The sequence below is a fragment of the Topomyia yanbarensis genome, chromosome 3, assembly GCF_030247195.1.
Source record: "Topomyia yanbarensis strain Yona2022 chromosome 3, ASM3024719v1, whole genome shotgun sequence".
NCBI lineage: Eukaryota > Metazoa > Arthropoda > Insecta > Diptera > Culicidae > Topomyia > Topomyia yanbarensis.
The window spans coordinates 69,054,241-69,071,768 of record NC_080672.1 but is presented as its reverse complement, the minus strand read 5'-3'; the positions used below and the strand labels follow the sequence as shown (position 1 = coordinate 69,071,768).

At 42.1% G+C, this 17,528-nt stretch overlaps 1 protein-coding gene across 3 annotated transcripts in view; it reads right to left on the bottom strand.

Moving 5' to 3' along the window:
• Window positions 1-17,528, bottom strand: part of LOC131688861 (paired box protein Pax-6-like) — a 227,209-nt gene that overhangs the window by 115,657 nt on the left and 94,024 nt on the right. For all 3 annotated transcript variants that reach the window (XM_058973439.1, XM_058973440.1, XM_058973441.1), the window contains exon 2: window positions 7,452-7,679. In XM_058973439.1, coding sequence (XP_058829422.1) covers window positions 7,452-7,679 — 228 coding nt within the window. The remainder of the gene's footprint in view (window positions 1-7,451; window positions 7,680-17,528) is intronic.

The window sequence follows — 17,528 nt, the reverse complement described above, 5'->3', positions numbered from 1 at the left end:
ATAGTTTGCACAAAAAGTCACAATGAAAAAAGTTGTATTAAAAAAACCAGATTTAAGGGGGTTGTCATAGAAAACGCCTTATAACTCGATAACCTTTAGTTCTACAAGCTCAAGTTCTTCAACCAAATTCTTCACTGTGAGCATTTCTAAAACTTTGTCGAAGACACCAACTTTCTACGTCGTCAGAATAAAACGTTAGTTTTTTTAGTTCGATCATAGTAAGCCATGCCAAATTTAAATTGTTATCAGATTGTGGGGAATATTCATACAAATAATTCTTCCTAAGACACCCTGTGAATATATTCGATGGTTTGGCCTCTAGTGAATTAAGTTCACGTTTTTGGCGTTTCCGACCACTGTGCAATGGTAGCTGTAGGAAACGAGCAACAAAATAGTTTTGAACCAATTCAAACGTCAATCCAACATTTTGATACAAGTTTCAAGTTATTTTGAGCGAAAACAAGAAAACGTTCTGCCCAACAAATCTGTACAAAAAATGAAAGAAGGTGTCACTATTCGATACAAAATCTTTATTTGGTAAGCGAACCGCTGATGCGGCGAATTTTCATTTCTTTTTCACTTCTGGAACCTTCAACGGACAAACATAGAAAAGTCCAAAAGTGACTTCCCTAGTAACAATTTAAGTTTTATGGAAGTTTTGTAGCCACTCATAAAACTTAGATTGCCCTTACAGCATGCTACAAAACTTCAATTGTTACTTGGGTTCTGCACTTCTTTAGGTCTCGCGAAGGCTCGATACTTTCTTGACCGGATATGGTATCTTTCACTATGTCTTTTATTGGTACCAATGTTATTTTTTACTACAACACGCCCAGTTTAAAAAGTTTTAGACTGCCATGTGGGTTATCGTTCGCAATAAAAAAAAATAATAAAAAAGTCCTTGTGAAAGTGTGATTGAAAGTCGACCCTTTACCCCAAATCTGATTAAAGGAATTAAGGCAATAGATATTTGAAGAGCCTTGAACATTTGGTGACCTATGTTTTGTGTACCATTTTATTTGATTAGTTTTTAAGCTTTTACCACGAAGAATATTTTCATTAACATTCTTGTATTGTGGGGTGTGTCCAATCAAAGTAGGGTTAATACAAGCTGAATATTTTTGTGCTTCCGGAATAAAATAATTAAATAAATTAAAATGAATTGTATATATTAATAAATTCGGGTAATTTCGTTTCTTGTTGTGAAACCGTTTTTGAGCAAACTTGACGTAACAATTAGTGTTATTGAACATTTGTCGAGTTGTCAAAATGTCAATTCAAATTTATTATCCGTCGGTCTCTTTCCGCACTGAATACTCATCGCCGACCCAAGGAAGGCGTCTACAGCATCTGAAGCCTACCGGTGACGTCTTCGAAATACGGTATTACTTAACATGTAACAAAGATCTACCTCACCAATACTAAGCTGAAATTTTCTAAAGAATCGTTAGCTCTATTTTTGTGTCGAAATAGCGGTACTGAATAAAAATAAGGTATTTTCGGTACTATGCAACGCTTTTGATGACGAATTTAATTAACTTAACATTTTGGTGTATATAGGAACTTGTTTAAAAACATCGGCCAGTAAGGCGGTACTAGAAGATTAACGAATACAACTGCCTTTGGACGCAACTGAATATTTTATCTATTTATAATTATTTACAATGACCTTTCATTAAATTTGTGTATTTAGAACATGAATAAAATAACGATTGATTTGAACCTTGATCTTAATAGGGCACATAGGGATCTGACCTGAGTTTGTGATCAGCGTTGTTTGATTAAATGCGATTTGCATCCAAAGTTAGGTAAGAAGGAATATATTTCGTCGTCTGGATTCTCACAATATGAACCGTTGAAAGTATACGGGTGAAAGATTCTTCAAATGGTGGATTCCACTTCTTCTTATTTCGACATAATTTATTTGAGGAACTCCAAGTTAGTGCTCGAAGTACCTAGACTTCATCATCACTCATATATACGGGAATAATGTTCACAATGATATTTCCAGCTTCGGATAAATGTCGGATGTCGCCCTTATCACCTTTTGGAACTGTTCCACCCACCGAGCTCTAATTCGCTTGTTAAGGGGGGTGTCTGGTGTAGTGCGCAAAAATCGACTTCTTTTTAATCTACCTAATTGTTAGTATTGAGCCTCTAGAAGAATCTCCCGCAATCTCGGTGGCCACGCTATACCACTTTTGTTTGAAACAGAAATGTATTCCTCGCGCGTATTTGCTGTAATACACGCAGATTTCTATATATCGGCAACAGGCATTGCATTTATCCCTCATATGAGTAAATGCGCCCGGATAGTTTGCTACTGCGACAATAAAAACTCACATTTTCACACGAAAAGTTATTGGCACTCACACAACTTCTCCGGATAAATACAACGTGTTATTTTTCCGGATAAATAAAACAGCCGGAGAATGAAAGAATGAGTTTATCACGGTATCCTTTTTTTGCTCGCTGCTTTCCTGTCGTTATTCCAAAACACGAAAAAACAAGTCTGTTATATTTCTTTGCCACTTTTCTTTGTAATTAAGTGTATTTTTTGAGTTTTTATTGATTTCCACGAAATTAAAATTTTATCACCTTCTCCGGTGAGAAGGAAAAAGTCAAATAAATTTTATCCGGAAAATCATTCTCACGCTATTTGTGGAGACGGAGAATTTTGCGACTCATCTTATCTCGGAAAAGTTGCACCTCGGATAAGCTTCTTCTTGCGTGAGTGAGAGAGAATTACAATGCCTGATCGGAAACAATTTTCGAAAAACTAACAGTGATAAACATACAGTGTAAACAATACACTCTAAACTACTTCTACCAAAAATTTTCAAGAGAAAATACTTAATGGGTATTTTTATACAGTGTTTTTTCGGTGATACAATTTGATGTGGGATACCCTTTAATACCGTTTTTTCTCGACACCGCATTTTTCAAATTGGCGAACACAATAACTCAAAAACTGATCAACGAATTAACTTGATTTTTTTATGAGAATGCACAATATGTGTAGCCTATCGATGAACCACAGATAAGTGGACAAAACATTTGTTCTCTCTATTATTTTTTAGAAAAGTGAGCGAATTTTACAGTAAAGTGTGAGATTTTTCGGTTTTTATGAAGCCATTTTCCGAAAGTTTTTTCGATTTTTTTTTGTTCATCGCGTAACTGCAAGTTTAAGCTTTATAAATCATATTGAATTTCCTGTGTAAAACAGTTTTATCAAGATTTATAGTGTTTGCCGTGGCACTCCTCGACGTGGAAATGATTGGACGTCTACTCTTGGAACGCTTGTATGTGTGGTTCAGCGTGATTGCAAATGTGTTTTTGCCTTTCTCATATAGAAAGGTTATGCAATTGTTCTAAAAACTGACTTTCCAACCAAGACCCGCAGGGCCGAGGTCGTATACTATTCGACTCAGTTCGTCGAGATCGGAAAATGTCTGTATGTGTGTATGAATGTGTATGTGTATGTGCAGACATGTTAACAAAATGTCTTGTTCCTGAGATACGAGTTGAAGAGTACGGTTACATATAAAATCTTGTTATAATTTGTCCACATCGGTTTCTTGGCATTTTCTGAACCGATTATCACAAACTTAGTTTTAAATGAAAGGTTCAACGTTGCCATCGGTTGCTATTGAATTTTGTTTGGGTTTGACTTCTAGTTCCTGAATTACAGGATGATGAGTACGATCACGCAGAACATCCCGATTTCAACGGATACTGCGATGAATGTAAAAAGGTGATTTTTTTATTCAAAAATGTGACCACAACTGCGCCAATTTTATTTCTAGGTCACTAACAGTCATTTAAAGTATCTTTGGCCACATTGGCCACCATTGACGGATCCGGAAGCCCAGCCGGAAGTATCCAAACATATAACAATAATTACATCAGTTTTTCGGAGATGGCTAGACCGATTGGACTAAACTTAAATGAAAGCTCTTACAACCCCGTAGACTTGTATTAAATTTCATTCTGATCCGGCTTACGGTTCCGGTGTTACGGGTCGTGGCATGTGGTCAGAAAATTTCGACTCAAACAGATACCGCGATTAATGCAAAAAGGTAAACATTTCGCTAAACTGTGTATGTGTATCAAACAAATTACATTTGCAGTTCTAGGTCACCGGCAGTCAACCGGTCTCGTCGACCACATTGACCATCATATACAGCTCCAGAAGTGCCCCGGCAAAGTCGCCACATATCAAAATTAAACAAAACTCATATCAGTTCAATGGGGACGGTTGGGACGATTTTCGCAAGCTTAGTCCTAAATGAAAGGTATATAATCGCCATAGATATCTATAAAATTTCATACGGATCGGTTATATGCAGTGATGTACCGCTGGGAAAAATTCCATCTACCCGGGTTTTTATTTTTGGGCTTCAAACAGGTTTTTGTCCCAAATCATTTTAAATTGAGTGAAACATGGGTTGTTTCGTTTTATAAATTTTATGAGGTTCATTTAACGTTTCTAAAACTCTGGCATTTATATTCGAACGATTGAAAATAAAATTCGAAAGGATGCTTTGCAAAACCCATTGAAAATAACTTAGAATGTAAAAACCGAATATAAAAATCAAGCGTAAAAATCGGACAGGGGTCCTTTAACATAAGAATCGCATAGAATGTTCTCATCCGACAAAGTAGGCAAGGATGACCCTCCAGTATAATTCTATCACAGGAAAATGTGTATAACGTATCCTTCAAGATAAAAAAAGTCGAATAAAGAAAAGTCCTTTGTAAAAATCGTGTATCTTTTTTAATGTTTTCATACTGAAGATTGTTTTTAATCGACTCTTATATCGAAAAGTTCCTGTTCGATTTTTACGCTTGAAGTTTATATCCTATTTTTACATTCTAATATATTTAAAACGGGTTTTACAAAGCATGCTTTGTTTTTGTGATTTTTATTTTCGGTGTCTAATTTAGTCCACTGCCAAATATTCTAGCTAGTTTAATATAATATAGACATTTTTTTTATATCGAACAATATTTATAGTTACTCTGACTAGTGAAAATCAGAATTTTAGAGCCAAGCCACTTTTATCGTACTTGTTTCTAATTTTAGGTGCTGTTCCACTTTTAACGAAGTTAGGTAGGTCAATTAAAATATCTACCTTCACAGTAAGAAACGCAATCGACTTAGATTGGAAAATGTTGAACAGCTAACATATCACTTATTTATCTACAAAATTTATAAATAAATGATCAGCGATTAGACGAAGATTAAATTGACCAAAACTTATCAGAATTTTCAGATTTAAGCAATATTATAATACCCCGATTTGGTACATCACTGGTCATGTATAATAAAATGTAATTTATTCATTGAAAAGTTTAAATTGAACATAATCCACCATGGAATCCATGAAACGTTTATGATTGAGAAAGGCGCAATTGCACCGCTAGGTGGATTAAAACAGGTTTTTGGTGCACAATGAATGTATAAATAAATCCTAATATTACACAAAAGATCCATTGTTGTCTTGCCTTCAAAATCGTAAAACAAAATAACCTTCGTTTTAAGCACTTTACACCAGACTTTCCCCTTGAAAATTAGTCGCAATGATAACTCTGGCAGCACGTTTAACTTTTGCAGTTTTCTGATTTTATGGCGAAACCGGAGGAACGATACGGTACTATTTGTGCAGTGGATAAGCAACAAAGGAGTAGTAATTGTTTTTTTTTTATTTTGAGTGAAATGTTTTTGCCCTCAAAAGGGCGGTTTTAAAACACAACTTTACGACCAGAATACCATTTTTACCAGAATACTCCACAAATTTCTATGAAATGCATTAATTAAGAGAATTAAAAAAGGAGACATTTTTTCAGTCGTTCAGTCGTGCTCTGGTGTTCTTTTGTTTTTTTTGGACAAAAATTTTCCAGTATCGGTATTTTACCGGTACTACTGGTACTGAGAGCTTCAGTACCGTAGAACCGGTACTCGCCAGAAAGGATAGGTAGTACAAACCCTACATGCATCGAGCCGCATATCCTGAATAGAACGAATTGTGACTGTAGTCGAAGCTGCTGTTCAAATCCTTCGGGTTGGTCCTCTTTTTGGGATCAACTCCGATAGAGAATATGAGTAAGAGGAGGCGACCGTCTCGGTGGACAGTCATCTTTAGTTTGCCTAGTTTCGTACTAGTGGCGAAGTCAATTGGATAAACTCAGGAATACCGGGTGATAAACGATTATAAGGATAATTCCATTGATTATCATTAGGGCTGAATAGCCAGACTCACAACATTGCGGTTATGTCACAGAAATCATCCTTTAATTTATTAATAAATTCAACATGTATTTGACTTAAATTTGTAAAAATGATCAGAGTAGTCTTTAGTCGTTCCACCCTACAGTTTTTTATAGGGGCCCCTCAGATAAGTAGTGCCCGACTCGACGTAAGTCGGCTTTGATAGATTCCCAATTTTGGCTGCTCCCACCCAATACCGTCGTCAGCACAAGTTTAAGCTTGTATGCCCAAGAGCACTCGATATTTTGAAAGGAGTATTAATATTAGGCAGGCAAATGTGTCTAAATCAATTATTTCTGCAAAATTGCAATTGCCAAAAAGTATCTGTGAACGGCTGTTCCAATATTTGGGGCACCCAATTAAATAGTCTCAGGGGCACTCATTGGCTTGAATACGGCCTTGCGAGAACTCCACTAACCCAATAACGATTTATTTAACGACATAAGTACATATGAACCTGCTAAAATTATGCCACCTATCAGCCTCTTTGCATATTTCAATCTTCATTTTAGTCAAGCTGTACAAAACTGTTTACAAACAACTTCCTAAACTTCCCATACGGTTACTGTTTGAAGTCAATGTCACCTGGGAAAACCTGCCCCGTAGCACAAATGTTTCCCACTGTCGACCAAATCGGCGTCCACTGTCAAGACCTTACCGTATAATTTCGTTTGCATACAATAGCCCCGGTATCATCACCGTCATCTGACAAAGCGGTGCCAGCGAGCGGCACTCGGTTAACCCCCGTTGAACGCATCAGTCGTCGTCAACCAGAACGCCAGTAATGATACCCCTCAGTCCGGTGGATAGCTGAGAGACCTTCTGTCTGTTTACCAGAATCGACAGCAGCTTCATACACTCACTGTTACGATCAGTTAAGGGTTATCATTTTCTCTTTCAAAATTTCTTATTTTGGATCGAATTCTCCATCAAAAGAAATTGAGGTCCACGCCCCCTAAAGTGGTCTATTTCGACCGTTACTTACAATTTAACCGAGAAAATAAAAAATAATAATTACTAGCCGGAGCTGATGATAATTGGCTGTTCCAAACCACCACACAGCAGCTGCCGCTGGGATCAATTTCGATCCCATTCCGGTCGGAATCGGAACAAATCAAAAACAAAAAATGCTTTAAATATTGTAATACATAAGGGGTTACCGATAATGAGTGTCACTTACCTAACAGCTTGGACACCGCACCCTGCTGGGTGAGCATATGTTGCGCCAGGTCGTACCCGCGCAATCCGAACCGGGACAGCTCCAGCAGCCGGTGCTGTGACACCAGTCCGGCGAGGGCGTGTGCATTGGCGGGGTTCCCAGCAGCGACGGCAGCCGCTGCAGCAGCACCGAACAGATTCGTCGTCGGCTGGACGGAACCGGGCGAGGGGAGGTTCGGCGAGAGACCCACTGTAATGAAAGGAGGAGAAATGAGGTGTTAGTAAGCGTAATAATTGTAATGCTTGGTACAGAATTGAGGATTATTGCGAGCAAACTTGTCCATCACTACTGAAGGCAGATCAGGATCAAATACCCCCACTGATCGAATTCCACTGTCAAAAGTAGTTGAAAATGCCATCGATCGTCAACGATCGTCAGTCGGCGGCAGCTTCGGAACACATTGTAGCCGGTCAACAATGGCCTCACTTCAATAAAAAGAACATTAAAAAGCGATCCGCGAAAAACGTCTTCACTCTGGGTAGAAAGCACGAAAATGGACACCTTTTGGCCGATCGACCGCGAAACAATAGGCCCATATATCCTTGTACCTTCGCACGTCCGAGCGTGTAAAAATGTGCAACCTTTTGTGTTTTTGCTGCTCCCGATTCAGAGCGCCGAGTTACACCGTGGTCAGTGGCGCAGAACTTGCTGCTGCGAACGTCAAAAATTTATTACGCCGATCGTCGCCTCCATTCCCCCGCCATCGACACAGCTTTCTCACTAGCATCGAAGCTACGACCGGCGGGGGTAGGATTTATGCTTCCTTTCTATGCCATCCCAGCCAACCAGCGGAAGTTTTTCCTGGCCCTTTGCGTACGTAGCGGCGCAACTGTTATTATGCTAAATAATACAATCAGACCCTTTAGTAGCCGCAGCATTAGCAGTATGCTGATCCGGACCGATCCCATGGGATCCCAGGGTGCAGTCAGATATTGGCGGAACAAATAAAGTCACTCAAAGGCTACTGAATAAATTTGTACTCCGCTGATCCAGTGCTGAACACGGGTAGCAAGTGGCTCCGGCCTCGACGCCGAACCGTGCAATTGTTTCAATATTTATACTTTTATAATATTTTTATTAAATTTATTGACATCTGAATGAACAATCTTACCTTCTGGCTGGGCACCGTTTGCGCTTTCCTGTAGCGCTATTCTCTAACCTCAAACTGGATCCCACCGTACCCCGCGATCTCTCTCCCAGCGGATCAACGGAAGAGGGATTATTTATATTTATGGGCTTGTGAGCGATATAATAAAGTCTCCCCGTTGCCGTCGCAGCCCTGGCTGGTCGCCTGGCTCATCGATTTTCACCCGGTTCACCGCGACAGACGACGGATCATTTTTTTTTGCGTTTGTGGCTTGGTTGTCGGATGTCGTCGTGTCGGGGTCGTTGCTCAACGATTTTTGACAGAGACATCTTTATTTCGCGCGACATTGGAGGTTGCGCAGCCCGTCGCATCGGTCGCGGCGAGGAAGCACTCGATGGAATTGCAAATTTTGCAATTTTTCGCGAACCCCATCCCAGCCGGCCAAGTGGAGCTAGCAGCAGGAGGTTGGTTCGAAAGTGGCGCTTCCAGATCAAAGGGACAAGCTGCAGAAACTGCAGCACAGTGGTTTGCATGCTGATTGGCAGCTGTCGTTGGCGGTGGGAATTCATATGGGGTCATTTTTTAACCCTAACGTTTTTTTGCGCTGTAATTTTACGAGAGAAAATGACCAATTATGATGATTGGGTTCGTTCCCAGGTCAGCAATTTGTTCTTCCGGGACATCAACAATAGATGCATGCATTGGTTTTGAGCTAGTGAGTTTGTCTACCAATGTGTCAATCAATCAATTGGACGGCCCCGGTGGTTGAGTGGTAAGCGTGATCGCCACTCATGGCCTGGGTTCAATTCCAGCCGAGGCCGTTGAGATTTTCCTGAGGGGAAAAAATCTGTGGTCACGTCTTCCTTCGGAAGGGAAGTAAAACACTTAACCGGTCCATGAGTTTGGTGGATCGATATCTAGTCCCGATAGTGGAGTCACCTCTCTGGCCTCGGTAAAGAAGAAGTAGATCCAACTTCTATACTCTTACTAACAAAAATATCCTCATCCTGTGATACTTGTAGAGTGCACAGTAGTATATACGGTCTCTAGCAAAAGCAAGTATCGGACTAACCATTCCTTCCCTTTCCTTCCGCGATCTACGTTCGGGCCTGGCCGGCGCCGATATTGATCAATACTTTACGATTACCAGGAGTTGCACATTGAAAGATGTTTCGCTACTCCCAAGTATAATTATATCTACTTATTCCCTGTGCAACTTCAGCTAGTTCCGATCGATAATGGAGTAGCAGCCAGGGGTGGTCGCACAAGCTCAAGTCAATGTGTTAATCAATCAATTGATTAATCTATTAATCAATCAATCTGTCAATCAATCAACCTGTTATTTTGCCAATAGGTAGCCATTTTTTTTAAATCAATTCAACACTTAGTCTCAAATTTTCCGTCGTTCCAATTTGTTTACAGTTTCCATGTTCAGTCTCAAACTTTGAATCCTTCAATCTTTGGAAGTATCAAACAGAGCCGTCTTAAGACTGCTCGGAGCCCCTAGGCACAATTGACCTAAGAGGTCCCTATCATTGAATCGATGTATAGGATGGTTCTCCATGCCACTCCAAGACTCCTTCAAATTAACTTTAACTCTATGTTTCTACCCATCAACACATGGACCGACACCAACGGATTTACCTTCCTTCCGAAGGACGACGTGACCACAGGTTTTTTATCTCACAAAAACTCACCGAGCTCACCTGGAATTGAACCCGGACCTACTGGGGCGAGTGGCGGTCACGGTTACCACTCAACCAAAGACGTCGTCTATGTCGCGTTGGTGGATTGTTGATTTTCTTCCATCTCGACCGGATTCTCACTGACAACTGAAAAACTTAGCAAATGTGTACAATACACTCTAAAGAGAAACTGGGCCAAATTTGATTTATTTCGACCAAGGTTGAAATAAGTTACGCAAGTTTGAAAGTGTCGCAATAATTCACCCTTTATAAAGTAAATTAATAGATTTGAACTACTAATTCCAGTGCCGTCACAGCATTCCTGTTATGTCCCAGATTTTACCTACCCATTTTTTGCGCATTCGAGTGAAACAAAAATGCTTTTATAATCTATTTTGCTCATATATGTTTTTCACATTCATCGTGCCAGAAAATGCCTTAGAAAATCGGTATCTTCCAGCCATAGACCAAGGGAAGATAGGTACCACATTTTGCTTTACTATCCTCTACCTTGTTTTTCAATTAATTATATCTTCCGTAATTTCTGTTTCTTCCTTCGTATTCTTTAAGTGTTCAGTTTGCACCGGACTTCATTCATAAATAAAATTTAGCTGGTGGTAAAATGGATGTCGAACACGATGCGTCATTAAAGATTTCGGCCGCTCGTTTAAAATCATACACATTGACCTCGGTCGAACCGTGTCTGATCTTCTTTCAGGTCACAGATAAATCGCCAAGTATTCTACATATTTTGAAGAGACCTGACGCAGAAATATTCAGCCATGTCATATCTCGAAAGTTCGGCCTGTCTTAAGCAAGCAAATGATGCTATACTTGCGGTAAGCTTTTTACGCAGGGCTACCGCGTCTACATACCCACTCACAAAGTTGAGATCGACGGTGCGCTCATCCATTCGATTTGGCTGTTTAAAGGACCCCGTGGGTGTAGATTTTAAATGGCAATCGCACAGAACGGAACAAAATTGAATGTCCATTCAAACTTGTATCGGGTGACCTTGGAAAAGACGGATGGAACTGTTATGCCTAATTACGTCTTACTCGGCAAGGTTCGTCTTTGCCAGTTCCACTAGGTGTATCACGCATTTTGCATTGCACTTAACACAAATGAGTGAACAATTGTAACAGTAAGCTCCCGATGTATCAAGTGCACGGAAAAAGAATAGAATGACTCTTACATTGGAAATGCTGAAAAGTGTGCAAATTGTGGAAAGAAGCCACATGGTCTGTTATCATGCGCCGCGTACAAACTACGCCTGGAAAATCGCAAGCGTTCTCTTAAAAGATGCTATAAGCACTATTTTGCAAAAATACTGAAGAAAGCTACGTCAATCACCACGACAATTTGTTGTGCTATCTTGGCCCAGGAAGTGTGCGGCTCTGACGATCCCCTTGGGAGGCCATCTGTAACAGCTCCGAAAAACTACAGACCGATGAGAGTTCTTGTGCAGGCTATAATGTTTCTCTTAAGAACCCGTCAAATATAACAGTTCGGGATAGCTCACATAAAGCCGAAACAGAGAGCTTCTGGTCTTAGAAATTTGAGATCAAACAAGAAGTTTCTAGCGATTCCATCAACACCAAAAATCTTAAATGGTTAAATATTTTCAACACGCAGAAGAATTAATGAAAATCCCCGACTCGCCTGAGGGCGCCAAAGGGAGAAGCCGTTCTCGTCATAGCTACGACGCATGCAGCGCTGCTCAAGAAGGTTTGAGAGGATCCAGAGCTGAGAAATTTAGTGGAAAACGTGGTAAGAACCAGGCGTCCGAAAAAGTTGAGATGCTCTTCGAGTTGAAGGAGGATCCCATGATTAACAGCTCGACTACTCAGGAGATTATGACCAAATCATTAAGTGAATAGGCAGACGTTAAAGCCTTAATCCCGGAGACGGTGATTATGTGCTTGGATCTGGATGAAATTACAACGGTAGACGAGCTGAGAGGTGCGCTGAAGAAACAGTGCGACCTGGGCGTAGTTCACTTGACGATACGGTTAAAGAAGGGGTACGGAGGGACACAGCCAGTAATGATTTGTGTGCCGATAACTGCTGCTGGCATGGTGCTGGGGGTAGCCAAAGTTACGGTTGGATGGAACCTTCAAGTGTTTGGGTTTGGGACATTTGGTAGGGGCTAGTAAAGACCCGAATAGATCCAGGATGTGCTGGAAATGCGGGGAGATGAGTCATCTTGCGAGAGGCTTTACGCAGAAGCCGAAGTGCATGCTTTGTACTCCAGAGAACGGAAACGACCATCACACCGGTGGATTCAAATGTCCTGTCTAGAATAGGGCAACTTCAGGCCAACGGTAATGAAGATAACCCTGTTGAATCTGAACCACTGTGCAACCGCACAACAACTGTTGAGGAAGTCTACGACAGAAACTAGATGTGATGTCGCTTTGATTGCAGAGCCGTATCAAGTCCCCCTGTTAACGATAGCTGGATGGCAGATAGAACTGGAACGACTGGGATGCAAGTTATGGACGGATTACTCATTTACGAAGTGATAGAACAATCACACGAAGGCATCGTGATCGCCAAAATCAACGGTATCTTCGTGTGCAGCTGTTACGCTCGTCCAAGGTGGACAGTGGAGCAGTTTAGCCTAACGCAGTTAACAGAGCAGTTGATTGACCAAAAGCTGGTCATTAGTGGTGTTTTCAATGTCTGGAATGTGGAGTGGGGCTGCAGAGTAACCAACATAAGAAGCTTTAACGAAGTTAGATGTACGATTGTTCAATTAAGGTTTTGTTAGCAAATTTTGGAGAGATGGGAGGGAGTCTATCGTCAACGTCACACTATGTAGTCCTTCACTGACGGCGAATACTATCTAGTATGTGAGAACTGTACCTATAGTGACTACCAGGCGATTCGCTACCGTTTCGGCCAACGGAGCCCTGCTACAACACGGACAAGGATGACAGTCAAGCGAAGGCGGAAGACGAAAGCCTTCAAACAAAGATCTCTTCGTGGAAGCACTTTGATCGGCCAGCAGGACCGAGAACGTGGATGCTGGATCTTACAAAAGGATTGTGAAGCCACAATGCCGCGAAAACTGGATCCACGCAATAGATGGCGTCCAGCTTATTGGTGGAACGAGATGCTAAGTACGCTACGCGCTGCTTGTCTTAGAGCCAGAACCCGGCTCAGAGAGCAGTTTCGGAGCTAGATAGAGAAGAGCGCAAGGCAACGTTTCAGGAAGATAGGGGCGATTTTAAACGAGAGACCAAGCTTTGCAAGTCAGGTTGCCACAAGGAGATGTGCCGAGAAGTGGATCTCTTGGATGGCGAAAATGAAGAGCTCGACGACGCCAGCCGAAATGTGCCCAGATAAGACGAAGATAATCGCGAATGTCTCTTACCGAAGTACGATCCAACTACCTGTCCACCGACACCGTACGGTGAAGAAGAATGAGCAAATACGGATGATCGGCAAGTGACTAATGAAGAGCTCGCAGAAGCATGGAAGCCACTGAAATCAAAGAAAACACCTGGTTCTGATGGAATACAAAACGTAGAAGCTGATATCCTGGAATACCCGGACATGTTGATGCTGCAGAAGTATTTAGATGTATTCAACTTCTCCAAATGATGGAAGGTGCAGAAGCTGGTGTTGGTGCCAAAGTCAGCGAAGTCACCGGCCGATCCGGCCCCGTATAGGCCTATATGTTTGCTGGATTCATTCTAAAAACTCCTGGGAAGAATCATCCTTTGCAGGCTGACGAAGTGCACGAAGGGTGAGCGCGGACTGTTCAAGATGCAGTTTGGTTGAACTCGCTGGAACGGGATGTACGATGGAGTCTCGACACTGCGGGAGCCGAGGAAAGCGGAAATCTTGAGTTTCGCGGACGACGTGTCGCTAACGGTGATGAGTGAGACACTAGAAGAAGTGAAAGTGTCGGTGACGGAGACAATAGACGCGATCGAGAGCTGGATGAATGGTGTCAAACTGCAGATAGCTCGCCACAAGACGGAGGTGTTGTTGGTCAGCAACTGTAAAGCGGTTCAGTAGAAGCAGATCGACGTTAGAAGGCTCGGGAATGCATCCGGTTAACTTTCAATAACCACGTCGACTACACCTGCGAAAAGTCGACGAAGGCAACGAACGCAATAGCGAGGATCATGCAAAACGTCGAGCAGACGAGACGTCTGTTATCTAGTGTTACGTCATCGATACCACGATATGGGATTCCTTCCTGTGGGGCGGCGCTGAGCATCATGCGGAACCTCGAAAAGCTGAATAGAACGTTCCGGCTGATAGCCGAACAAGTTGCGAGCTCTTACATCTGTATCATTCTGGTGGACAATATCGAGTGCTACAACCGGAGAAACACCAGAAACGTGAGGAAGATGGTGAGAATCCATTCGATGGGAGGTGGCAGCAGGAATGGGATAATGCGGAGAAAGGAAGGTAGACCTATCGGTTCATCTCAAACGTGTGAGAACGTCGAAGAGACGCCGGAGCATGTGGTCTCCGGATATCCGAGGCTCGTATTGTGACATGCATTCTAAAATTAGCTTCGGAGTAGTGCGCTCTGATAGGTCATGTAGCCTTACCTCTGTATAGTCATTTTCTATACACATCTTAATTCCAACGTTGTCACTTTCAACCATGTGCTTTAAGTTGTTTCGCAAAACGAAACGTTCGGCTTAGTCTAACGTATTGAACGATATCAATACTGCATTCCGGAGATGATGATACTGAAGATAGGCGATTTCTATAAGCCTAAGTTCCATTTTCACGCTCAGAGGCTGTTCCAAAACTCGGTCGCATTGAACACAATTTTAAAGAAAAGGACGACAGCGTTGGGTCTGAGCGTATACGTTATTTACGAAACTTTTGTTCTTTTTTGTTTTGAGGAGGAGGAAGGGTTCAACCCTTAAAACACTTCATTGGCTACGCCATCGATATAATAAATATTATACAACCACTGCCACCACTCCTTCTTCGGGAGGTAACATACCTGTGTGCTCTACGTGACAATAACGGTTTCGGGAAAGTTTATCTGATCGTAGCGAATCGGTGTGACCAACACTTCGCATCGACTGTAAACTAAGTGTAATTAACTTGTCACCAATTAGCCAGTTCGCGCATGAATTTTCGCTTCACAAAATGGTAAAGAAATCACGTCACGAGCACTGGAAGAAAGCTCCCTTCCCTTGTATTAATTTGTACAAACCAGCCCTGGTCTGGTGGTTCAGAGAGTAAGACGCTGGGCTCATAAATCCCTCGTTGTATATTTGAGCCCTAGCCAAAAACGATTCTTAGTGTTCAATTGAAACACAGCTCTAGCCCTACAACTGTTTTCCACACTACCGATCAGCTTCAATGACTACCGAAACAGAAGGTCAAGGCTCGCAACAAAATGTAGTACCGCAAAGCTTCACTTTTCGTGAACAAACCACCAGCTATAAAAAATTGTTACCATTATAGTAATTTGCTTATTTCAACTGGCTCCATTCAGTAAATGTTTCGACTAAGCAGTTTGTCACTCCAATTACCAATACAAGACTGATAAATGTTTAATGAAATATCCATCTATTCCGACTCGTTCGAATTCGAAATTGCATTCAACACTGACCCATTCTTAATCGTATCGATAACATGTTTACGTCGTCCCCACCTGAAGACATCATCAGTTCTACGCAAAGGAAATCCTAGGTATTTCATTCCGTTGTGGAACTTGACATGTTTCGACAGACTTCAAAACCGTTTCTTAGTGCACCGTAGAAATACAGCACCAGTGCTACGAATTTATCCCGGCTGTGGCTCAAAAATAAAACGACTAGCCCTGTGAGCCCTGCGTCTTTCCCCTTTGTTCCACCAGACGATATTATAAAAAAAAACGCAACCTCCTCCCGATCAATCACGCGTAGTCTCACCTCGTGCAGTTCGCACTTGCGCCAGACAGTCAAACACCGCCAGTGCGGTGTTACATTTCGTGCGCATGTTCACACGTTCCAATTGCACCATTAGTTACCGGTTCCCGGGAAGCCGAAACCCACCACCGCCACCGCGATGGATCCAGAATTATGGAATTTAATAACGATGCCTACCTACTGGATGCACCGGTAGGTACGTGTAAGTTGTAAGCGCGGCGGCTACTGTTCGGGTTCGGTTTTGTTTTTTTCCTCCTTCTCCTCATGACCACCGACAACCACAATTGCAGCTATAGGTACACAGCGAAACGTGCCAATATTCGCACCGGTGGCGGCAGCGGCTGCGGCGGTGGCGGTTAAAAGAACCCGCAACCGACGGGGGCTATTGTTTTCCTCCCGTCATCAATTTAATTGTTGCGCCACGGCGTTGACGATTTAACTCACGACGATACGCTGATTTGGCGCGAATCGATCAAAATGCTCGCGCGCACCGGTCGCCAAATAAAGGAAAAGCGTCTCGGAAACGATTCGAATTCGCGCGATCGATCGCCAATTAATTGATGGAACATTGAACCGATTCCAGCGATAAGTTGGCCATGAAGAAAAAAAAAATCTTCGCAACCAAAAAACTGAAATCAGCATTCCAGATACCGGTAGGACCTTCGCAATTCAATAGAGAGAGAGCGGAAGAAAAATCCGTCCTCAAATTCCAGTGGTCTGCGCTTCTGGTTTTTGCGGGATGTTGTCTGCGATCGCCAACGAAGCCAGACGCGAAGATCGCCGCTTCCAGATTCTAATAAATTAGCCGCGTGGTAGGCCCTCGGTTTTTCTTGGTTTGCTTGATTGTTCGGGTGTGCTGATCCTCTACTCGGCGGCGGTGGTTCATCAATCCCTAAGGGATACGGAAGAATGGCGCGCATCTGGTTGACTGGCGATCGTCACTCTCGATAATCAATTTTTAGCCGAAACCCGCCAGTTCCTTTTGGATGGATTCTTCCGTTCTACTTTCGGCTGCCGCTTCGGTCCAGTCCTCATCGTCCAGTTGAAAAAGTTACCTGTTCATCTCATCCTACATGCGTAGTTGTAGCTGTGTTTAGTTTTTGCTGGCCTGAAGATTTTTTTTTCACTTCCCAGGTTAGTTGAAGCAGTTTTCGTATTTTACGGCTTCCTGCCTTTGGGAGCAACCAACGGATGGATGGATTGATTGAGCAATGACAGTCGAGAGGAACGATGGAACTGCTGGGTCAAGGAAGGAGAAAGCTCATGTTGGATCCTAGTAGTCAACTAGTTGTCTAGCTGGAAATATGATCTTGAAGGGTTTCTTAGCTCAACTTGAAGGTTGTGGAATAAAATTTGTGGCCATTCATTT